The sequence below is a fragment of the Armigeres subalbatus genome, chromosome 1, assembly GCF_024139115.2.
Source record: "Armigeres subalbatus isolate Guangzhou_Male chromosome 1, GZ_Asu_2, whole genome shotgun sequence".
Taxonomy (NCBI): domain Eukaryota; kingdom Metazoa; phylum Arthropoda; class Insecta; order Diptera; family Culicidae; genus Armigeres; species Armigeres subalbatus.
The window spans coordinates 89331230-89357753 of NC_085139.1; the positions used below are offsets into that span (position 1 = coordinate 89331230).

General features: G+C 40.6%; 1 protein-coding gene and 1 pseudogene across 1 annotated transcript in view; one reads left to right on the forward strand and one right to left on the reverse strand.

Annotated features, from left to right (window-relative positions):
- Positions 1 to 1326: 1326 nt before the first annotated feature.
- LOC134228141 (rootletin) overlaps positions 1327 to 26524 on the forward strand; it is a 90374-nt gene continuing 65176 nt past the window's right edge. Inside the window, exon 1 of the mRNA XM_062709931.1 lies at positions 1327 to 1968. Within this exon, the coding sequence (XP_062565915.1) occupies positions 1327 to 1968 (642 nt within the window). The remainder of the gene's footprint in view (positions 1969 to 26524) is intronic.
- LOC134217863 (uncharacterized protein K02A2.6-like) lies at positions 9003 to 10003 on the reverse strand (annotated as a pseudogene).

Sequence of the window (26524 nt, forward strand, 5' to 3'; positions counted from 1 at the left end):
CTATTAGACAGAGTTATAGAAAAAAAAGGATTACACTTAAAGTCCACCATTCAACACATTTTTGAATTCAGCTTCTAGAATGTTATTGACAAACTACTAAATGATCGATAACACCCTTGTAGTTCGGCAGCCATGTCAACTATGCGTGCGTAAAATCTGTTTTTTTTTATGGTGCTGAAATGCTGTTTTCAGTAATGTGTAAAGTAATGTGCAAAACATTTGCATTCAATACAGTCATTGCAGGTACAGTGAGGACCAATAAAAATGCACCAAGCAAAGCAGCTAAGGTCTTCTTCTGTAACAGAATTTAAGTTAATTTTCGTTGGCCGCTAATGTATATGAATGCAAACTGAGTTGTGAAATAACGTGTCATTGTTATCTGCTGAATCATCTTCAGTGGCAAGGTTACAGGTCCTATTCATTCAAGCATAATGGATAAACTGCATCGACTCGTGTAAACTGAGGGGTTCACTTTAGGAAGCCTATGAGTATCGATTTTTTAATTAAACAATTTAGTTGAGTTATTGGTACCATTGAAAATGCAGATAAATTTTGGAATGGATTTTTCTTTTTGCTTGTTGACTTCGGTTTAAATCAAACTTTCACGTAAAGACTTTAGTATTGCGGTTAACAGGCTTCACCACTGTTGGACCCCTCGCCTACCACCGTAACGGTTCTAATCTAATTCCAATTAATCACTGGCAATGCCTTTACTCCCAAAAATAGAATTTCCTGTTAAATGTTTTCACACCTAGAGAGCGAGTATCTAGAAAACTCGGTCATTCAAGTCCATCGTGTCCTTCGGTACGGTCGTAGCAAAAAGTTAAGTAAAAAAGTTTCATATTTTCTGCAACTGCAGCATTCCACAAAAAAAAAGTTCAAAAGTTTAGCGACCCAATCACTGCACGTGACATACCTTCTAGTTTAACATACCAAGCAACCAGTTCGTGGGGCACCCGCGTCCAAAACCTAATTTTAGGAGTAAGTTCTACAGACTTGTGATTCAAATCACAAGGCGGACGAAAAAGTTTCCAATTACTTGTGGTGGTTGTTTCGCAGGAAGCGTAAACAGGCATGGCGAACCGTTCCCATCCGCAAAGCAACGAAAACCGCGCGGATGGCCTGGAACACGTGATGCCGTCCCATATCGGTGCCAGATCTCGACGAGGCATTCACTTCGACGCTGGCAGTGCTGCCAACGACCGTCGATGGGCGCCCCAGCAAACAACCCCCCGTGTCGTTTCGCCAACGTTACTGCCTGGTAACCGCAACAACATCCAGCGATCGTTGGACCTGCTGAGGTATTTTGTCGCCCAGGAACGGCGCATGTCGGGCCGCCGGGACGTGAAGGTGGTATTCATCGAAATTAGCGAACTGTGCTGCGCTACCAAGGTGAACGATAAACAAATTATCTTCTGTAACAACTTCCAACGACGTCGGCCGGGACCGTGCCAACAGGGTGACGAGCCTTCCGGTGCCAGTGGTGCGAGCCTTCGAGCTGGCCCATCAGTTCCTCGTCGTTTGTCAACCGGTGCGGATGCGGAAGCAGCTTGTTTTCGGATAGTGGCAGCGGTAGCGGTCGATAGTGGTCATTTGTTGGATTTTCTGCTAATTGATGAGCCATCGTCAGTGATCGGGAGTGCGAATCGAATCAAGTCGGAACCGGAACTAGTGATCGGCGGGGACATAGGTCGGTTGCTGGAGCTCCCGGAAAGCGGTCCGGCTGCCGCTTGGGGCGATTTCTGCAGTGACGATTCCGGTGTTGTTCAGCTAGTTTTTGGAAGGGCTGGTGCTGGTGGAGAAAGTGTTAGCAAGCAAAAGCGGAAGAATCAAGGATTACCGCCGAAGTGGAATTTCAAACGAGCTTCGCTCGGAAGCGACTACTTTGAGCAGTTTTGTGTGAAGTGTCGGATTTATCTGTTGGAAAACTTTCAAAAGTTTCGGAGCAACTTTTCGATAATGTCTCGAGTAAGTATCGCTGGATGGTGCATAACAGTGATTTAACTAGTGGAACATAGTGATAGCAGTTTGAGTGAAATTGAGAAATTATCGTCGTCTACTTAATTTTGAAATCGTAATACAATTTATTTGACCATTGAATTTTCTGGAAATGGAATTGAATTTTCTTGGAAATGTTAGAAATGCATTCTAATGAAAATCAGGGGTGTCTTTTTGTAATTACGTAAATATGGCTTTAACAGCACGAAAATCTCTGTATTTTTGTACCTAGTTACAAAATTATCAACAATTATTCAAGTAATGAATTTCCCATCAAGAAAAAAAAATCATTATAATAAAGCTTTAAAAAAACAATTATCCAGTCCGGGTTTCACGTATACTGAACACCTTTTTAAAACTTTGATGTATTACAATTGTGATTTCAAATATTTGAATCATTTGCTTAAAAAACTATTTGTTACATTTTTGTACTCGAAATTTGAATTGCCATTATTAAGCATATATTTAACTTTTTGAGCTATAAATTCACCCAGACTTTAAGTTTCGCCAATAACTATTAATTTATAAAGTAATCAAACAACTCGGTGTCATTTTGTTTAGAAACAAATTTTTGAGCTGTTTCTCTATAAATGAATTTTCGAAAAATGAAAGTTGTTCAACAAATGATTAATTGTCTTACCATTTCTCACATTGATTGTATTCTATAATATACTTCAACTTGCAAACGATAATTCACATCGATGTTACTAGTTCAACGATTCTTTTTACTAAAAATTAACGCGTTGTATTTTCCGTTTAGTTTCAATTCTAATAAAAAAAACCAAATCGTGTCCAAAAATGTATCTGCATGTCGTAATTACCATTCACGCACCCATAGCAGTATCAAATTTTCACACTATTCTGGTGAAAAACCTTACCATATCTGTATGAAAGTTTCGCATATAAACATGGTTTTATCAAATAAAACATGGAGCAATGGAAGATAGTTCGTGTTAAACTTTGGAATGTTTTGGGGAAGCTCTCGATGGAATTCCTGGAGCTTCTTCAAAATAAACTGCTAGAAGAGCTGTTGAAAATAATCATAAAGGTAACAATTTCTAAAAAAAATCAAGGAATTCTTGAAGCAACACCTATCAAGTATCCATGAAGAAGCTTATTGAGAAAAAAAAATCAAAAAAGATAACTACAAGAATGTTGGAAATATTTTCTAATTAGTTTTTCAACCTTGAAAATAAAAAAAAACAATTTAATAAAGTCTATAGCTGTTGAAGAGTTCCTAATGCATTAAAAAAAACTAGTGTTATATACCAATCTACTCAGATTGACGAATTGAGGTGATGTCTGTATGTGTGTGTACAAAAATGTGAGACGCAATTTTGGGGAATTAAGATTATCCGATTTGCTTACAACAGATTACATTTGATGCGGAACGACGTCTAATTTTTTGCTATTGAAAAATAGCCCGATCGGCCATTGCAATCCGGAATTATTCCACTAGGTATTTCGCCAAGAGCCCTTAGGAAAAAAAATCCGAACCGAAAAAAACTGGAATCTGGAATATTTTCTTAACCTTTCCGTCCCTGACGTCTGTTTTTAAGGGCTTTCAAAAATTTAAACTGCTGTAAAAACCACATTTCTTGACCGATTCCATAGGAACAAGTTGCATTCGAACCAGATGGATTCTAAATTTCGATGAGTCAATTCTTAGTACGGTTCCAGAATTATTCCAGAATCCGTTGGAGTCAATTGTCTCCGAAAATAGTGGTCATTTACAAATTTAAGTCAAAACAGGTCGTGTAACACCTCAAACTTTATGATTTCACAAAACAATGATAGGAATGATATTCAATCACAATCCGGTTCCGGAATGGCCATTTCCCAAATTGACCCAAAATAGGTCGTGCGACACCTTAATTTTCATGATTTCACAAAACGATGATTGGAATGATATTTTCAGGGTTCCTAGGCCATTCGGATTCAATATTGCCATATTCCGGGGGACCTCGGGAATGACCATTTCCTAAATTGAGTAAAAACAGTACGTGCGACACCTCAAATTTGATGATTTCACAAAACAATGATTGGAATGACATTTTCAGGGTTCCTGGGCCACTTGGGTCCAAACCGGCCACAATCTGGGGGACCTCCGGAATGAGCATTTCCTAAATTGAGTCAAAAAACGAACAGTGGGTAATGTCTGTGACATAACCGCTAAGTGGACGTAGGACTTGACTTGACCATGCCTTTAAGATACATAATATGTCCAAATTTCTCACATCTACTATTTTGGATAAATAATCGGCGTTGCATACCATTCCTTGGCAAAATCTTCTCATCAAAGCGACACAGAAATCAAATCTACCTCGAACAAGGATCATCAAAAACAATTCAGGAAGTATCTGTCCGGTCACGGAATATTAGCCTCGACAGTGGCAACCTTCCCACTGAAGGACTGCCTGAAATAAGCCACAAGTTGGCCCAGCAGGGGATGTAGGGCCTCCTAATCCGTGCGATAGCGACTGAAGGAAAACATTATTTTTAACTCTTAGAGCCTTGAAAAAGGCTGTTTGCTTCGGCTAAGTCCAAAAAGTAAGAAAACGATCTTTTCAAATAACCGCGAATTTCTAGTGGTGGTATAAAAAAGACTGAATGCTCTGCGAGCGAATGCACTTTTCTTTTATATCTTATTTTGAATCTTCTCTGCTTCCCAATTGGTGGGCCAATCAGCCAGTGTCTTGTATCCCGCTTCTTTGTCAGCCAAAGCGTCATCATCATCAACGCGTTCGAGAAGGGCTTCTTCTTTTTTACGCTTGTTGCTCGCTGCTGGCGTCTATTTCCTAACGGGACTTTTCGCTTGATACAGGCCAATAAGCCGGGCAAGCGAGCTTAGAATTGCAGTTCAGGTGAGAAGTACGTGTTCTTTTCTGCGACAACATTGTTAGTAGTAGATGGAAGGAAACACCCGGACATGGGATTTCGGGTGATAAGATTTAGAATTGGTAACATGGGACGATCATTCAGTCACGTTCGCTTTGTGTGCGGTCAGTATCAAACAATGCTTATCTAGATATTTCTTGATCAATGCCAAAAAATCCAACATTTGATGAAAAATCGATTATTATATTAATGTTTGAGCTGTTATCGGTGTTTTTTTTAAATCCAAATATCCAAATATTATGTGAGAGATTTGGACATCTAATATTTTTTTTAGGCATGGTCAAGTGAAGTCCTTCGTCCACTTCGCGGTTAAATCAGAAAAATTATCCACTGTTAGTTTTGACGCTATTTATGAAAATCACGCATAAAATTTTATCACTAGATTTTGCAACCGTGTTAACGAGGTGTTCATTACCCGAAATAACGAGTGGTAATCACGGTACAAATAATAAAAACTTTATTGACTTTTAAAACGTGTAGGTCCTTATCGAATACTAAATGACAAAAACAATGTATGCACGGCACTCGATGACTTCCACCGGATGACAGACCCAGCTGCCAACGGAGAGCCCAGGTAAAATTCTTGCAAGGTTGCCAGTTGTCTTCAGCATCTCCCTCCTAGTACCTCCGGTACGCTTGAAACCATTGCGGCGGTCTGCTGGTCCGTGAAGAACGTCGAGGTAGTAAAGCCGTAGATGAGCTTACGAAGGCTGACTCTAATGCCGTCGACGGTGATTATGAAGACGACGCCGATGTTGGATGTTGATTCGCTGATGTTGAGGTTGATGATGGAACCAATGTGGAGTGCGATTGTTCGAGGTTTGTAGCTTCTGACAAGTGAGCGGGCAAAGGTGCTGCTGGAATTGGTAAAGGCAGGTCCCACTAGTCGAGCAAGATTTAGTGGAAGACGATTTTTTCGTCTGCTCCTTCGTTGTTGTCCCCGAAGTAGATCGCTCTTTGAACTGGTTGACGTGTGACCTGATCAGTTTCGTATTGGCCACCCAGATGCTGTGCATCACTGTACCGATCCTTTCTAGTACAGTCCCAGGAAGCCACGACCATTTGTTGTTAGCGTAAACTTTTGCGTACACAGAATCCTTCGCATTAAAAAAACGTATATTGGAAGTACGTCGATGGTTTGATGCTGGTTTTGGCTTTGATGTTGGCCGCAGAAGGTCTAACGATGTTCGCAGCGGTCGATTGTACATCGCCTCTGCCGGTGACTTCCCGCCTGGAACATTTGGATTTGGTGTTGTACGATATGTAAGGAGAAAAATGTCCAAAGCTTGTCTAACCGAACCTTCTCTCTCCTGAATTTTCTTTACGGCTCTCTTGAAGGTATCTACAAATCGTTCGGCTTGGCCGTTTGATTGCGGGTGAAATGGAGCTGTCGTTATGTGACGAATGCCGCTTTCGCAGCAGAACTCGCTGAACTCCGCACTCTTGAATTGCGTGCCATTGTCGGTCACCAGACATTCCGGCATACCTTTGTTGGCGAACAACGTGCGCATGAGATTGATAGTGGCCTTTGAAGTTATCTGGCGTGTCGGAAAGATCTCGGGCCACTTGGTGTGCGCATCGATAACTAGAAGATAGTACTCACCATCAAGAGGGCCCGCGTAATCAGCGTGAACTCGCTGCCACGGAGCTGTTGTGGGCCGCCACGACTCTGGTTCTGCTTTCGGTGGCGACCGTGCTGCTGATGCACATTGACGACAAGCCTTGACGAAGCTCACAATCTCATCGTCCAATCCAGGCCAATACACGAAACTACGTGCAATTGCCTTCATTCGCTGTATTCCTGGGTGACCTTTGTGTAGCTGGTGGAGACACCGCTTCCGGAAGACAGTCGGAATCACCAGTCTGTCACCGAACATGATGCCACCTTGAACGACCGACAGTGTTTCCTGGCGATCAAAGAATTTCAACATCTCCCGATCCTTAACTTCTGATCTTGATTTGGGCCAGCCATCATTGATGAAACGGAAAACTTTTCGTAGTATAGGGTCGGATGCTGTTGCCTTTTCAACCATGCTGAAACTAAGGGGCAGTTGTTTTGTGCTATCTATGGCTACTGACCTTAAATCTTCCTCTAGAGTGGTACATGCGATGATGACATCTTCTTCCGGCCTGTTATGCTGGTCCATGAGACGGGACAACACATCAGCATTGCCAAACTTGTCGGTCGAAACATACTCGATCAAAAAATCGTAGGAGAGGAGCGTTAGAGTAGAGTGGGGCAAGAGTGCGCGTGGGGTAAGAGTACGTTTTCGATTTTTTGAAGTAATAAAAAAGATAAACTAGCAGCACTGCATCAGTTTGACAGGTATTCTGGCCAACTATTATCATGTGTAATTGTAAACGATTTGAATAAACAACAAGGGAGTTATGGAGTTGGATAACTTTTTCGTCATTTTGCTAAAAATAATTGGAATTCCGCAACTAGTATTTCATTACCATATATACGTTCAATCAGGTGAACATTATACCATTTCGATAACCTATTGTATAGAGTACTTTATGGTACAGAACACCAATCCGGTTGGTTTTCCAAGAATTCAAAATTATTACTTGAATAATTTTTGGGACTGTGGGGTAAAAGTACGCAGGAACCGGTGTGGCAAGAGTACGCATATGAATCTTCAAGTTATGATGTCAAACCCGTATCTCCGGCCGAAATAAGACTTCTTCCAAAGCGTAAAGATCCACAACTAAGAAAAAAGGGACAGAATTCGAAATTATCACAAGTTTTTAGGATAAGTTGAAGTAATTCGGTGTTAGAAAGGACTTAGCGAACAAAGCACTAAAGCGAAATAATGAAATTGTATTAGGACTTGTTGTACACCTAAACATAGTACGAAAACACAATTTCATCTAAATGATAATTTCATTTAATCAAAAGAAACATTCATAAATTACGCAACGTTTAGCTGGGAGGGGTTGTGAGATGTGTGACGATCCATATAATTTTTAGAGGATTCATACAAATAGTGTAAGATAAGGGGGGAGGGGTGATGAAATAGCCAAATTTTACGTTACGTGATTGGTAGACTTTCTTTAAGGAAAATGCCTTTGTACACGCCACGCGAAACATGATATATATTTTTGTGTCTATAAAAACAATGGTTTTTCGTATGAAAGTGCACATTTTTAGGACCCCCTCCCCCTTTAAGAGTTACGTAATCTTTAAAAATTCCCTAATATATGCTCATTAAACATCAATTAAATGTTATTAACTCTTATTTGTGTTAATATATACTTAAAGCACATGATTGGATAAATGCGTACTCTTACCCCACCCGATGCGCACTTTTACCCCACCGGTGGGGTAAGAGTGCGTTTTTCACTTGTCTTGCAATAAGGGTTCTACTAAAACGAATCTCAATAATTTCAATATTTTTCCCACTGGGTAACATAAAGGAAGAGTATATGAATCATCGACACTGATTTGATATGCAGAAGCTTGCTTCATAAGGGCCACATGATCGATTGAAAACTAAGTGCGTACTCTTGCCCCACTCTACTCTAATGCTCACCGCTGGAGGCGATTAGCATTATAGATTGGAATTCCCTTTTTGTACCCAAAAATCTACAGCAGTGGTGCATGGTCTGTTTGAAGCCGGAACCGTATGCCGAAGATGAACTTATGAAACTTCTTAACGGCATATATTATCGCCAATCCTTCCCGGTCGATTTGTGAGTAACGCTGTTCAACCGGTGTGAGCGCCTGAGATGCGTGCTGGATCACAGGCTGATTGTTGCGCCTATTCCGATAGATGACGCATCCGCTGAGACGATAATTTCCTGTCTAGGATCATAGTGCGCAAGAAGTAAGACTGGCGACAGTATTTCTTTAAATTTATTGAAGACTTGCTAGCATTCACCTGTCCACACAAATGTTGTTATATTTTTGAGGAATTGATCTAACGGGAATCTGAGAGCTCGCATGTTAGGCACAAATTTCCCGTAATTATTTATGGCGCCTAGAAAAGAGCGTACTCCAGTGATGTCCTTCGGCGGTAGCAAATTTTTGAAGACTTCAATTTTGGCTGGGTCTGGCCTGACTCCATGACGATCCCATAGAAGGCCTATAGGTAACCGATTTGCTATTGACCGAATGAACATTTTTCCGGTCGGATGGTGAATCCAAACTCTTCGATTCGCTGTAATACTGCGTGGAGATTGCGCTGGTGTTCATCGGCGTTTTTGCCACCCACTACTACGTCGTCCAAATAGCCTGCGGTACATGGAAGACCTGCCAACATCGTATCTATCAGCTGCTGAAAAGCACCTGGCGCAGCTTTGACACCAGGAGGCAGCCTGTTATACTGATATAGGCCGCGATGAGTGTTGATGGTGAGCAAATGACGGCTGTTTTCATCCACTTCCATTTGAAGGAAGGCGTCGGATAAGTCAATTTGACTGAACACCGTGCAGTTGGACAGCTTGGAGATGATGTCTTGTGGTAGCGGTAGAGGGTACTGGTGAGACTGAGGCGATCGTTCAAACCAGTCGAATAGTCGCCACACATCCTAACGTTTCCGGTGGCCTTGCGCACTACAACTATAGGAGCAGCCCACTCGGAATAGTCGACTGGTGAAATGATATGCAGCCGCTCTAAACGATCAAGCTCTTTATCCACTACTGGCAACATAGCGTACGATACCGGCCTCCTTGGTCGGAAAACGGGCCTACACGGTTCTTTCAGCGAAAGTTGAATTTTGGTTTTGGAGCAAAGCCCCAATGTATCGCTGAAAAGTTTCGGGTACGTCTTCTGTAGTGAAGTGATATCTTCGCCGGTACCACCGACCAAGTTACAAAAATTGTTCATCGGTAATGACCATAGTTGGAATTTGTCGATGAGATCGATGCCAAGCAGATTCAATGGATGCTTTGACACGTAGATTCGTCCACTGTGCGTCGTGCTGTTGATTTCGACGTCGCAGACGAATTCACATTGTAGATCCAGCTGATCGCCTGATGCTGACTTGGCAGTCTGACTCGCCGGAACACCTGATGGCTGACCGATCCGTTTCCATAGTTGCTCGGACACGATGGTTATATCCGATGCTGTGTCAAGCTGCAAACGTACTGGGATACCGTTCATTTTCACCCACACGTAACGACGCTTGCACCCGACGCTGCTGACCGATGCAATGACGGTTTTGGTAGAGATCCGGCTGGACTGATGTTTTGATGCTTTCGTAGACCGCTTGGCACTCGCCAATACCCTTCTTTGTGACCCAGTTGCTTACAGTCGTTACACCTATGATTTTTGAACGCGCAGTGCTTCGAAAAGTGCATCGCACCACAGTTCCAACAAGAGGTTGCTGGGCTTTTGCGTTCATCTTCCATTGCATATGGCTTCTGTTCTCTGGATCGTTTCTTCAAATGCTTTCGGAACTGTTTGTTTCATTCAATGGCTTGAACGTGACCAGCGGGAACTTCAATCATCACTGTGTCGCTTCTGAGGTTGATTATCCGTTGACATTCTTCCATAAGCGCTTCCAGTGTCACGTCATGGTTGTCTTCAATATTTGACAACAGTCTAGTTCGTACCTCCGAATCACATTCTGATTTTAAGCCGCACACGAATATAAGGCATTTGAAATGCTCTTCGGAGCGCTTTTATAGCTCGTACTCAACACACATTTTATTAACCCGACATGCAAAAGAGACATAATCTTCCGTCGAGGCCTTGGTGATGGTGAGAGTACAGTATCGCTTCTTGACGGTTGATTCCTTCGTGCCGAATAGTCCTTTGAGCTTCGACATTGTGTCACAGAACGTGAAATCCGGTAGAATGTAGCTGATATATCTATAGTGCTCATTTGTCCCCAGCCGTCGAAGTAATAACCTCACTTTTGCTTCGTCATCGATCCTTTCTGCGTCTATCGCAAAAAGGTCATCGTATCTGGCGTACCACGCAGCGAACGTAATGTGGTTTTCCGGATCGTACTGGAACTCACGGATGTTTCCTGCTAATGAGTCCAGAATCACTTCCGGGTTGGGAGGAACAGTCACCTGGATTGCCGACATAGCATTTCTGAATAGAGTTTCCTGCTGTTGCATGAACCCTTGCTGCTGTTGAACAGTCTCACGTTGCTGTTGAAGAAGCTGATTGGTAACGGCCTGTTGCTGTTGGAGCTGTTGCAATATTTGCACAATGATGGCGTCCATACAAGTCTGCTGTGCGGGACTTATCAGCACAGGCTGCTGCTGCGCTCCCGGAGGAACTTGCTGTTGCTGCTGGTAGGTGAACCTGCTGGTGCTGTCGCGGATGTCCGGTTTGCAGTTCATGTTGGCCAGGTGCATTGATTCCTTGGGCCAGAGCTGCATGATGTTGCTCCGCCATCACACTGTACGAGCGCTTTCGCCTTTTATTAGGTGGCGGCGGCGTGGTTATGGTTTTTAATTTCGTTTATCGCGCGAAAACTTATCGAACTCTCGCGAATTTAACGAAATCACACGCGAAATCGTCGCCACTTTTGCAACCGTGTTAACGAGGTGTTCATTACCCGAAATAACGAGTGATAATCACGGTACAAATAATAAAAACTTTATTGACTTTTACGAATACAAAATGACAACAACAATATATGCGCAGCACTCGATGACGTCAACCGGATGACAGACGCAGGTGCCAACGAAAAGCCCATGTGGAAATTCTCGCAAGGTTGCCAGTTGTCTCCAACACTAGAATATTGGATTTGGCACCCAAGTACAATTTCTATCCGGAAGGGTATTGAAAGCTTTGATATTGATCTCTATTATTGGCTCTCTGAAGAACCGTTTGTTTTTGGACATACATGCTGCATCATGTGGCTTTTCTTCAGCCTGTCTCGGCTCATCCCCGATGCCGGCCGGTCTCGGCTCGACTCTGCTGCTGCTGCCGGTATCTGCTCAGCATTGCTGCTTTGTCGGGTCTGTAGGATGGACTGCTTCTGTACTGGCTAGGTTTCGGCTGATGATGGTGGCTTCAATGGTGTCGAGCCGAAAAAGCGGTCGGTGCAGACTTCATTCCCTGCTAAAAGGTGTGAGTGCTGTTCAATCGATGATGCGGTTGCTTCGCTTGTCCCAGTCAGAATGAAAGGAAAAAATCGCGTTGCGCTATTTTATGGCTTCTCGGCAGACCCAGCGGCTGCTCATTCGCTGGTGTCTGCACCAATCAGAACGTGGTAATGGAATGATGCAAGAATTATGCGGTACCCATATTTATAGGTTTCCTTGATCTCAATGTTTTTCATTGAAAACAGTTTCATGCCTATTGAAACAAGTTTTTCGGGTCTTATCAAGCATGGACTGGACATGGAAGGCATACTTGAAATCTGTCGATTGAGGGGCTTACCGCATAAATTCGTCCATTGAGACGAACGCTATTAACGTTTAAAATCTTTCAACACAGCGTAACGCGGTCGATTTGAATATTTTGGAATGACACCCGGTATAGTAAAGAGAGACGTAAGTCCTACGTCAAAAGATCATGTCACATCTCGGACATCATGGTTTTTCAAAACAATAATAGAAATCATATTCTGGGCCGCTTGGCTTCATTCCGGTCACATCGGCCACAAAATGCCTACGCAATGAACATTTTCTAAATTCAAACAAAATAGGATGTGTGCAATCTCATACTTGATGATTTCAGGAAACAATGAAATAAATTTTGTTTTCGTGGCTCTTAGGCCATTTGGTCACACTGGCTGCGATCCGTGAAACCTACTAATGGAAAACTTATTTTGATTCAATTTTAACCTTTCTACCACTGACGTTTGTTTGTGGCCGATGTGACCGGGTTAAACCCAAGTTGCTTAGGAACTCTTGAAATATCATTCCCTGTAAAATCATGAGGTTTGAAATGTGACAAGATCCGACTTGTGCCACTTTTGAATCGGATTGAACCCAAGTAGCCCAGGAACCCTAAAAATATCTTTCTCGTCAATAATAAAGATAAAACAATAATGAAGATTTGATATGGCAGACAACGGTGGCGGTATGGTAATGAACCTAGGAGCACGCGCGCAGGACATGCGACTTCCGGCTCCGAATCTCCAGAAAATCCAGGAGGAGATCGGCCGGCTGAAAAACAACAAAGCTCCTGGAGTTGACCAACTACCAGAAGAGCTGTTTAAACACGAAGGTAAGGCACTGGCTAGAGCGCTGCACTGGGTGATTACCAAGGTTTGGGAGGATGAGGTTCTGCCGCAGGAGTGGATGGAAGGTGCCGTGTGTCCCATCTACAAAAAGGGCGATAAGCTGGATTGTAGCAACTACCGCGCAATCACATTGCTGAACGCCGCCTACAAGGTACTCTCCCAAATTTTATGCCGTCGACTAGCACCAATTGCAAGGGAGTTCGTGGGGCAGTACCAGGCGGGTTTTATGGGCGAACGCTCCACCACAGACCAGGTGTTCGCCATTCGCCAAGTACTGCAGAAATGTCGTGAATACAACGTGCCCACACATCATCCATTCATCGACTTCAAAGCCGCATATGATACAATCGATCGAGACCAGCTATGGCAGCTAATGCACCAACACGGATTTCCGGATAAACTGACACGGTTGATCAAAGCGATGATGGATCGGGTGATGTGCGTAGTTCGAGTTTCAGGGGCATTCTCGAGTTCTTTCGAAACGCGCAGAGGGTTACGGCAAGGTGATGGTCTTTCGTGTCTGCTATTCAATATCGCTTTGGAAGGGGTAATACGAAGAGCATTGATTAACACGAGTGGTACAATTTTCAATAAGTCCGTCCAGCTATTTGGCTTCGCCGACGACATAGATATTATGGCACGTAACTTTGAGAAGATGGAGGAAGCCTACATCAGACTGAAGAGGGAAGCCAAGCGGATCGGACTAGTCATTAACACGTCGAAGACAAAGTACATGATAGGAAGAGGTTCAAGAGAAGACAATGTGAGCCACCCACCGCGAGTTTGCATCGGTGGTGACGAAATCGAGGTGGTAGAAGAATTTGTGTACTTGGGCTCACTGGTGACTGCCGAAAATGATACCAGCAGAGAAATTCGGAGACGCATAGTGGCTGGAAATCGTACGTACTTTGGACTCCGCAAGACGCTCCGATCGAATAGAGTTCGCCGCCGTACCAAACTGACTATCTACAAAACGCTTATTAGACCGGTAGTTCTCTACGGACACGAGACCTGGACGATGCTCGTGGAGGACCAACGCGCTCCCTCCGACGTGCGCTTGTGATGCTACTACGGACAACAACTTTCTGCCGTCATCTAGCGAATAATGTGCCACCAGATGCCCCACCGATGCAAAAATGTACTCCACCAAGCCTGCCACGACCGCAACAGACGCCATCGAAGCGAAACAAACAAGTAACCAAATGTTGCGAGAAAGTTCCACTTGAGAGCTGCTGATGCTGAAGACGGCGACTATTCGACCTTCGTTCGAGATGTCGCAATCAGTGAAAGCAGCACTCAATCCACAATTGTCTTGTAAATCCAGTTGAGTGGTTGTTGTCAGTGATTTTGAAGGCGCATTATTGGAAATTATTCGGTTCTTCGCAGCATTACCATTTCATACAAGGGATGGTTGAGCCAAGTCAAGTTTTGTTTCATGTGCAAATTAGTCACAGAAAGTTTCCGTCGGTAGCAGAATCACGAGCGCGCAGCCGAGGAAGACGCTGCAAAAAATATTCGCATGGATGGCACCATTAGCAGTCAAATGAAATTTTCTCTTGAAATTCTTATTTGGTTTTGCTGCTGTATGTGATTAGGAAGGCATATTATTGAAAATAAATCAGATTTTCTATACATATATTTGTATACAAAAAAAAAGCTGATCCGAGAAAAAACTTCTACAATGTACAAAACGAAGTCGCTTAGTAACGGTAGAAAAATCAATCACAACGATGTCCTTACGTAGTCGTCTACCTTGCGGTCGTGTCTTGTACACAAACTTCCTGATTTTTTTTAAAGCATCGTTTCAGGCTGAGGCTGTGCCTGTTCTTACAAATTGGGCTTAAAATAAAAGTGATAGCTTAAAAGCAAGTACGAATATTCCTTCTGACCTGTAAGGTCGAACATATTTTTGACGGACATCTCATTGTGTCTGTGCAAAAGATATTTTAGTTACAAGATAAAGATTGTCGCTGTCGTCGCTCTCCGGAACATCTTTTGCTGGCGAGGATAGGGGATCTAAATGTCAATGAAGGAAAAATACATACGATTTGACAGTTTAGTACCACACATGTTTCGGACAGCAGAACAAAGGAAATCGAAGCGACAATCGTTATCTTGTAACTAAAATATCTTTTGTCGGTGCATTCATTAAAAAAACGTTTTTTTAAATAACCGAAATTAAAGTTTTTATCGTTTTCTAAGCTAAGTATTATTTGTAAATCATGTCGATGTTTTATGATTTGATTAAGTGGATTATATTGCTCTAACATCTATTTTATTTCCTTTGAGCTGTTTGTCGTCAATTTTTGTAAACGGCCAATACTTATACACAAGTGAATCCCACCATAAATTAATCATCCTGGGCCTGAACTAGTTGCAAGAAATGAATGAGGAAATTCCTCGAGGAACTCGAAGAGAAAGGCTTTCTCAAGAATTTCTAATGGAACTTATTGATGAAAGTTTCAAAAGTTTTAAATTATGATAAATAATTTCAGATGATTTTTTCATGCAAATCTAAGCGGAATTGAAAGGATTAATGAGAAGACTGTGGGTGAACTTGAACAGCTTTCAAACTTTTTTTGATTAATCCTGTTAAAAATAATAATCTGGAGTTCTGAAAGATTTTTTGGCAATTGAGAAAATTTCAATTAATTTGAGATTTTTTTTAAACCTAGAGAATTTTTTAGTTTAGAAATTAGTCTATATTACATAAAAAGTAAAGAATAAGTTTCATAACTTTGAAAATTCTAATACTATTGTAATCAGTGTTGTAAAATGTCATTTGCATTCGTTTGTATAATTTTCCCAGAACTTTTTTCAGAAGTTAGCTATTGATTCTTGATGTATGACGAACTTATAGTGCTTAAATGTGCCTACAACTTTGTCTAATAATACATTGCGGTAAATATGTAATCTGGAGCGTGGGAGGCAAAATGTCGTTCAAACGACATTATGTCAATAACACGTGACATTCTGGAGAGTTTTCACTCTCCAGCCTTAGATGTTATGTTTAGAGCAATGTACCCTTGAACAAAAATATAGCCCTACTCAAGCTTTATGAGTACATCTAAAATTATGATGTGAATTTTACTTCTGAAGAAAGTTATTAACAAATTAGACAAATGACATGCAGATGACATTTTACAAGCCTGATTGCAATATTGGATCAAAATTTTCAAACTTCCAATGTGGTGAAAAATCGGCATCTTGGAAAACAGAATTCAAAAAACTCAAAATTTCAACGCACTAAGGTTAAATTAAGAAAGTGTTTTTAAGCAGAGAAAACATAAACTTGGGTCTGAGAGGATTAAGAGGATCATCAGTAAAATTCTGAAGCAATTCCAAAGGATTCTACAGTTATTTTTAGAAGATTATTTGAGATTAATCCTGGCTCGATGATTGAGCCTAAGTCACCTCAAGACGAAATTGTGCTTCTGCTCTTTCTGTTGTATCGAAAGTTATATAGGATTTTTTTTTTGATTAATTGATTGATTATCTTTATTAAAGAGACTTGCAGCCCTAGGCTGGCTCATCTTTGGAGATTCTCTGTTCTAGAATTATAATCGACAAGAAATTATTGTGAATTCTAATTCCTTCCATTCAGCATGTGACAAAACTGGGATTGATTCATACTGAACGGGTCTAAGAGCTTCCCAGTCCTCCCTCTAAAAAACAAACATATTTTTTTCCGATTTCTTGTTAAGATCCGCTAATATGATATTTTAGTATCAGTTCATCCAACCGGGAATCTGAAAATCGATTTTGAATGAACACCCTGAATTTTGGAAGTGCTTAATGAACACTAACTACGAGACGGCAATGCCCGAGCGAAGGATAAAATACCACCAACAATTAAATTGTACAAACAAACTTCGGTGTTTGTAAATATTTTCGAAAATATTCATCCAGACTGCCCAGTGATCAAAAGTAATTCGGGGTGATTCAAATATGACGTCCACTACTTTTTGGGATTTCTAGAACCCCCTCCCCTATGTCACGTCCAGTGCTGCAAAGTGTCACCGTACAAGTCACGCAAAGCGTGACAATAACAAAATCCAGGTTATGTGTCAAGTACTCAATTGTGATGCTCAATGTGGATCTCACATGCTTGGTGTAACGATCACCATGAAAGTGACATTTTAGCAACTAGCGCTTGGTCACTCACCATGTCTTCACTTCTTCTGCCTGTGATCACCAGCATGAATCAGGGATGAATGATAGGAAAACTTTCCTGATGTTGTGGTTGTCATATCCATGTCATCTTGACTATCGTGATGATCACTTGACCTATGCGGTGTTTGGTTCGAAATCAACGCTCGACAGCAATGGAATTAATGGATTTTTGCTGTGATAAAAATGCATGAAGCCAAAATAGAACTTTTGGGAACATTCAAGTGTTCTTATTGTTTATATTGACTTTTTGTGCAATATTTTAAGAGGTGCTGTTAAAAGAAAAGTACATACATAGTTTTTCCAAATTTGATCCAGACTATCTTTTTGAAAAAGGCCAAATTTTTTATTGATTTTTCAAATGGATACAATTAAAAAACGACGCATCCTACAAAAAAATGTTGTATGGGTGACTATCGCAAAATCAGTCAAAGTTTCTAATAAAGATATCGGAAACAATTCAAATTGAGCCCTACACTGAAAAAAATCAGTTTTAAAAATTAAAACTCGATTTGCGAAAAAACGCTTTTTTTGATTTGTATGAAGTTGTGTCTCAAAATAGGTGATTATGTTCCCTACCAACCGTCCATAGATCGCAAGCTTGACACTTTTAAGGAAAAAAAGTTTTTCTAACAAAAATTTTTTCTTGTCGGAATTGATTTTTGTTTTCAGTGTCAAGGAGTGTCAGTGGATTTAACATATACATACATATATTAAAATATTCCTGTACAGTCAAGCAGAGTACAATATTTAGGTCGTAACTAATCGCAACGGACAAAAATACACTGAAAATAATTTCGACAAGAAAAAGTTTTTGTTAGAAAAACTTTTTTTCCTTCAAAGTGCCCAGCTTGCGATGTATGGACGGTTGGTAGGGAACATAATCACCTATTTTGAGACACAATTTCATTCAAATAAAAAAAAAGCGTTTTTTCGCAAATCGAGTTTTAATTTTTGAAACTGATTTTTTTCAGTGTAGGGCTCAATTTGAATTGTTTCCAATATATCTTTATTAGAAACTTTGACTGATTTTGCGATAGTCACCCATATAACATTTTTTTGTATGATGCGTCGTTTTTTTATTGTATCCATTTGAAAAAATCAATAAAAAAAAAATTGGCCTTTTTCAAAAGATAGTCTGGATCAAATTCGTAAAAACTTAGTTAGAGCCATTCACAAATACGGCCCATACAAATTTCAAAACCCTCCCATACAAAATACGTTACGAGAGGGTGGGTGGGGGCTTTCAGCCCCCAGGTCAATTTTAGCGTTATGTAATTTGTGAATGAACCCTTAATTTAACTTATTGATTTATCCAATTTATCAATTAAAAACGACGTCAGTCCAATCAAACGACAACAAAATCAATCAATAACGGTGCTCACCTGCACCTTTGACAGCTGACCGACCTGATGCTCTTTATGGCTCTCAGCTTGTGGTTGTCAATCTGGGTGTCACGCTCACCGAAGGTACTCGCGTGTCAGCTTCTACATGTCATGATGCGCTTGCAGTGATTGTCAGTAATGAACATCGTTTAAAAGCGTGGGGTTTTTTGTTTTCATTCCGGATCACCTCGTGATGGTCACGACATTTTGCAGGACTGGTCACGCCTTTTAGTATATCTTGTACATGTACTGTCCCAAAATCTTAGACCACCTTCCCCCTAAAACCTGTGACATCATTTTTGAAAGACACCTTCTTCTTAATTCAAGCATGTCTTAATGTCTTCTGTTTTTGGCTAGATGTCTCACTGTTGCCTATTTTTTTTTTGATTGGAGAGGGTGCACGGCGAAATGCCTACTAATAGAAATAATTAAAGTCATTGTAGTTGGCTGGACTTTAAAAGTCAATGTACATACAAACACTTGAATATTGGATCGATTTGTAGGTAGGTGGTAAACGAAGAAACTGCACGTCGTGTTGAACGGTCGTATAGCAGGACTAGCTATCATGCAACAATCAACAACTGTGTACAAGAAACATGATTGTTTGTCTGCAAAGTTTTCATTTTCCGGGATGTGCTAATTGAGCTTATAATGTATATTCAAACAGACTTGTGGTTTCCGTTCGAGTTTCTAACGCACTCCAAGGTGTATGCAACAGAGGTGCACCAAACCGAAGCTCATCGTGAAATGTGATATTTGCATTCACGCTATTTGAACTCCTTCGTTTATTAGGACACCTTGACTCCCACTTTGTAGACAAATGCTAAACAATCCCGGGTGGAGCAAATCGATTATAGAAAAGCAAGAGCAAAACTGGGTTGGTTGGGGAATGTAGCTTTTGCATGCAGAAAATTGCTTTATTATTCCTCACCACACCGATTACAGAACGTGTAACTCGCTAATGTTTAAACTAAACATTCAACCGATTAGAAAGCCGCCATATAACGTTCCCTGCTCACCCACACCCATGTTTGTATTTCCGGGCAAAAGGGTTCGAACTGTCCCGCGGCAATCGTGTTGATGGCATAATGACTTTCACTCTGCACACAGGATTGTGGTTAGAAGGAATTTCAAACAAAATACCATCGCCCAATCAGCAACGATAGAATTCGCGTGCCAAAGCAACGAAGAAGCGATAAATTGATTCGGAAGCAATACAAGAGGCATGTGCAAATGATTTCCGACAGCAATAACTGTTTGTTCGCTTCAAATTATAGCCGTCAGAATGTTCATATTTTCGACAACTGGAAACTAAAGAAACAATCACTGACAATAGCTTTCAAGAAGCGTGTACCGGTATTTTTTGTTTTCCTTTTTGTACTATGTACTTAACAATCTATTTGACGTGATACTACTACGCCATGAGGCAACACCATTCTGGAGCAAGGCAGAGCAAAGTTCGAATAGGAAATTATAAAAAGTGCGAACAGGCGCCTACAACCGGTCGATCACGTAATCATTACAGCGGAGCACGCTGTTAAGGGTTAGCAATGATCAAGGCTAAAATATGTCGGATTCACCATCCTTACACGTTATCAATCATAGCATTACAAAAAATCAATTGACTGGAAATATAAGCCGACCGAATCGAATAGTTTTCACTTTTATGTGCCTTCACTAATCCGCAGTCACCTTACGGGATTGAGTTTAAGTGTGATAGGGATGTGCCAGTAAGTGTCTGATGAGGCAACTTTACAGTTTAGGAACATCATCTTAAATTGGCAGAAATCATGGGTTTTCGGCACGCAAAATCAACACACGATAGGAAAAAATACCGAAAACAAATACTGTCACTGTGACGCTCTATTTCGAGACATAACACGACAGGTTGCCACGTGTTTCCCGGTTACTGGATCTGTCAAGGTCGCGTTTTCCTTATCACTCCCGGATGGGTGAATGCAACAACCGTGCAATGTACATTACCAAAAACACGGGGTCGGACTCGGTGTTTTCCCCGGTTCAGTGTCATTTCCACCAACGGACTTGATCTGCGAGCAGTGAGAAAGACATACATATTTGTTTAATGGGAAACACGTCATATAAATTTTTAGTTCATACCAGAAAACCATTAGACAACTTTCAGCGATCATTCTCAAACAATGTTAGCTCAAACATGCATTTTACGGAGATTAATAAGCAACCTACAGCATGGAAAATCTGTCGCAAACGTATCCTATGGGCGGGGTTCTTGAGGCCTAGCATATTTTTGACATATTTTGGACTAGATGGTATCCCAGCATTTATATTGAGACAATGCACAGACCAACGACTGATCTGAATTTAGAAATCGTTTGATGCAACTTTCCACAAATGCAAAACCTTGGGCCTTAGGCCCAAAAATCTTAAGAGAGAATCTGTTATCAATTACCTAGGCACGTTACTCGACTCATCGACAATTATCTCATAGTACATCTTGAGAAAAAATGTTTCAAATTATTACTAGTTTGGATTCTAATTCAAACAGTTGACAATATCCTCGACACAACTTTAAAGTGAAAATACAGCACTTGTCGAGAAATAGCATAGGAATCAGTAACCCCAATTTTTTGGGACACCAATCAACAACTGAAACGGGTACTCTGATGGATCGATCAAATTTACCTCCCTCCATCGTGTGCACGCTTTACCTTTGCGGTACCTGTCATCTTTCGTACTTGCCATAAGGCGACTCTCTGTATAAATCATTTCGTAAAAAAGCGGAACTAACAGCGCCATTCCTTACAACCGGAGGGAGTTCACTATCTACTCCAGCGTGAGGTTCTTCGCTCCGCACACCAATGCGATGACACGCGTGACAGGTTCCTAAAATTTTTGACGACATTTCCAGGCCAAGCAGGTTGCGTGTGTGGTGTGTCGTGGCGACCCGTGCTTTCTTTTCTACGTTAAGAAGGATGCGGTTGTTTGTTTATAAAAAAACGGTGGGGGTAATGTGATGCGAATCCATAACATTTTCGGTGAGTTGATCCTTTGAGTCAGAAATAAAAAATGGAGATGTTGTTATTATATATTTTAACACGGTAGTTGATGAACCTACTTAAAATCTAGATTGTGCTTTTAATGTTTCGACGTTGCATAGTGCGTCGCATGTTTAAGTTAAACTTTTATTATTTGTATGTGTAATTCCTACAACTATAATAATTATATTTAATCAAAGTATTTGTTTGCATAACCAACAACTGAACTATAACAAGTATTTTAGTCAATAGTTATCGCTTCTTGTAAAAATTGATTCTAAATGGGTTAAAACTTAAAACGACTCGAAGAACATTAGAATAAATCGAAAGTTGAAAATTTTAAAATATTTTTTCTTTTGTATAACATTTCGCCGAAAACTATTTCGCGGAATTCGGTTGAACATTTCGTGAAATAGGGTTTCTTACCCCATCCCGAGTAGACGAAAATAGCTCATTAATATCAAATGTTGATAAGATAGCAAAATGAGATATTGACATGATTGATATAAGAGATAAAAGATCAGACGACAATATCAATATTTTGCACTAAAATATCATGAGCAGATCAAGTTATGCTATTTGTAAGAAGTGATCAATATCATGTGCCATTAGTTTGTTCTTATCCATAGCATATCTTGATGTTCAAAAGATATTTCGGTGCAAATTTTTGATATTGTTGCCTGTTCTTTTATCTCTTATATCAATCAAAACCATATCATGTTTTGTTATTCTGTTCATGGCTTCTGCCCGGGATTCCCGGCCTAACATGCATACGACTGCATTATTTAATTGATATTTATGACAGGAAGCAACTTTTCCTAAATTTCGTGTGCCGTGCAATACTGCAATGGGGTTCACTTCTGCTTAAAAATAGCTTTTCATGCTAAACATCGTTTGAAAAAGCTTTTATTTGATTTAAATTAACGAGGTCCTGCACTAATTTCAGTCATAGCGATTTCATTTCAGGCCCACTTCCAAACCGGTTCCCGGCCTAAGCAAAATTTCGCTCAATCTCTCAACACCTTACTCTCATTCTCTCTCGAGACGATAGAAAATGCGACGTAAACAAAAATAAGCACGTTCAACGCCGACATGATGCCAGATGGTATTATTTATAATAATTTTTATTTGGTTGAAAAGATATATTCACTCATCCAAAAAACTTCCAAACGCTTAAAAACTATATTTTTTTCACTTTTTGAAATCGAGAGAGTTAAAAATAACATGATAGCGTCAACGAATTAGATAGTTTTCCTATGAACGATAAAGGATTTTTTTCATACTAAAAAAGACTCCTGGTCTTCTGGCAGCACGGTGCGGCTAGAAGTTCTTATGCCGAGGTGAATTTTTGTTCGGTTTGAGGATACATTTTTAAATGTATTCTAATATGTTTATATTAGTTCTAGTTAAACGAACAAATATAAAAGATTAAAGTGCGTGAGTTTAGAGTTATTGTGTGGTGATTAACAGCTTCAAGCAATGATTGTATCGAGAACTGTGACGATTTTCAGGTAGGTGTTTATATGAAAATACCGTTTTGTAAAAGTGGAAAGATTCACTCCGGCTCAGTGGTGTAGTAACGGAGAGTGATTGTTCGGAATACACATTTTTATTTTTTATAATTGGACCAATTAGGAGTGAAATAAATGATTGAAAAAGATTGAGTATTGTGCGAAATAAATAGGAGACTTTTTTAAAATTATCAACCATAAACCTACGGCTTCCAAAAAGTGTAAATCCTTAGTTTTCTGTGCAGTGAGCCGGGAATCGAGTCCATAGGCCCAAGTAGTGATTTACCCTAACATTTGGCGGTATGTTTCTTTTCGCGGATTGACTTTTGGCGGAATGTAACATTACGAGGAATGTGTTTTGCGGAAAGTTGCATTGCAGGAGATGGTATTTTTTCTGTTAAGAATAATGTAGACATCAGCAGATTGTCGTTTTCTCAAATTGGCATAGTACACACTAAGTTTTTTTTTAGCTCGGCAAAATCGGGCACCGCTGTAGTTCAGTAAATTTCAGAAATGAATTTCGGCTGAAAATTCGTTTTATTACTGTTTTTCGGCAAAATATGTACTGTATTGTTTATTGTAGAACAGTAGAGCAGTTTCACGCGTGGTACTCTTTAACTTTTCATTGCTTGAGGTACTTCAAGGTACCCTACCCAAGTAACCAAAAGTTCCTTGAGGAGTTCGTTTTTTGCTTAAGCAGCTCAGTGAAGCTAGTTAAGCGAAAAACGTACTCTTAAAGGAACTTTTAGTTACTTGGGTAGTTAATGGATTTGAAAACTCACATAGCAACGAAATGAAGAAGTTTGATGTTTTAAAAAATGAAATAGTTACTGAAACAGTAAGTCTTTCGCTACAACACCATGGTAAACAGTTGGGTTCGTATCCGAAGAACTTCCTGAATTCTGAGGAAATTTATAAATTCTGATATTTTTATTGTTAGTTCTAGACAATATTTGGGAACTCGAATGAATATTTGAAACTCTGATCAAAATTCCAGCAATTAAAAAAAATGTCAATACCTACGTTTCTGAGAAATTTGATTTCTTCTTCAATATATATGAAAGAGGTGTTCAAATTTGATGGAACTTTTGAAAAATTTAGAAACTGAGATTATAATATTTCGCTGTGCATCCAAGGCTTTCCACATCTCAACGGAAGTATGAATTTCTACAAAACAAATAATGCTGAAGGTAAATGGCTTCGAGGCGAGACCTGGTTTGGGTTACTTAGTAGGGTGGTTCAAAAAAACGATTTTGCTCCACAGCGCTCATATGATCCTGTATCGTGTTCTGAGTGTCCTCTGAAAATTTGAGCTCATTTGAATTAAAACTGATTTAGCACAAGCCGTTTCAAGTTTGCATGCAAATTAGTATGAGGTAATTTTTTTTTGCATTATACTAATAATGACGCTTCTTCATTAGCCGCAGGTTAAAAGAAAACCTACATAGTTTAAAGGAATACTCTAGAGCTTTCACTCAGCGAAAATCGCGTCTTAATTAATCGTTCCAATAATTAGTAATCGAATTTAATCCATACCGTGGTTTTCTGGAACTAATTGCGTAACTTCTCAACAGGCAAAATTGCTGCTCGTGGCGCGAAAGATTGGGGGGACAAATTCAGGCTACTATGTTGTACTGCACATTTCAGTGATGCCCTCAAAGAAGTTTAATGATCATGACTAAAGATTTGCAACCTGCCTTGAAATCGATTACTAATTATCGGGGCGATTAATCAACATGTGGTTTTCGTTGGTTGAAAGCTGTTGAGTATTTCTTCTAGCTATGTAGGTTTTCTTTTAACCTGTGCTTAATGAGGAAGCGTCACTATCAGTATAATGAAAAAATAAATTTCCCCATACTAATTTGCATGCAAACTTGAAACGGCGTGTGCTAAATCAATTTTAATCCAAATGAGCTCAAATTTTCAGAGGACATTCAGAACATGATACAGAATCAGATGAGTTTTCATGCCAAGTGTGAAGCCAAGAAGCCAAGTGTGTATATCGATTGCTTATAGTTTTTCATTCACAAGCTGATATGGATTAAAACCAGATGCTGGTGTTTGAGTAGTAAGCATGCCTCCTCCTCATTTCGGCGTGACTGGGCTCAATCTCAGTCGGCACCGCTGGTATTGTATTAGGCGTATAGATCATGATTTTTATGTATAAGGCGTATCACCCGTTACGTTGGGATATGGATACTCGGAAGTAGTGCGTAACGGTGTAAACTGGGCCATTTCGTTAGGCTCGGTGTAACACTGAAGCTGACAATTTGGCGTCCCTAAATCCCAAGGTGTCAGGCGAGTCGTGCTGATGGGATGAATGACCTGGCGGTGAAACAGTTAGCCAGTTCGTTAACGGAGCCTGTAGAGGTTGCTTCGGCGTGTAAAACTTGTTGAAATGCATTATCAGAGCCAGTGTTCCTCGCATTTGGAGTTTTCTAAAAGCCTCCCGAATCAGTTCTCTATCATGACAGCTTGCGATATGCTCTGCTCTCGCGGTATGCTACATATCGTATATGTATACAGAGATGATAAGTGAAAGACTTGTTCTTTCTCTTTAGGATTCAATCCCTGTCGGTAGTGTTTAAATGACTGAAGTCTGGTAGGGCCTGGCAGGAGTGTCGGGGGGCAGATACCTCTGCGGCACCTCAGAATTAGGGGACACGAAAGTCTCGCTATGCCTGTCAAGAGTGTCAGGGGGTTGATGCTTCTGCGGCACCTCAGACATTGGAGACGTGTAAAGGTTCCCCCAAACAGGAGCCACCAACCTAGGGTCGCCTCCGGCTTGGTAGACAAGTGGTGCCACCCTGTTGCAGGATGGGGTGATCATCATACTGAATGAGGACTGTCTATGTTGTGAGATGGCAGCATGGGGTACCTGTAAGACTCTTGCCATCATTCGAGCGGCATAAGCAGCTGAGTGTTGGGGTATATATGGTGCCAGTATGTCGTGTGCACATGTGATGCATGGGGAGTACTGGGTCAGGAGTGGTGATCTCTGGGTATGCCTGTATGTCTGGGGAGGGTTTTCTGAACATTTTTTAATTTCGAGAAGGTTCGAAAAAAAAATTTCTTCTAAAAATTTGGCCTCTGGAGGGGGTTTTATGTCCAAAACCACCCCCGTGACTACGCCACTGCCACCAGGTGTGGCCACTTATTACATCGGGGTTCTATTGTGCGGTACACTAATTTTGTAATGGATTTTTCTGTTTTCTGTTTTAGTAGCCGCGCATTTTATCACATGACTAAGGAAGGCTTCTGTATGAAGCATGAGAAAATTACATACTTATTATGAACTTGGGGACTACTGTGGACCTTTTTGAAAACCGTCACCCTTGTGGCAAACTGTGTCTTATACTGTGGGCAGACATACCGTTGTAAATGCGTTGTAC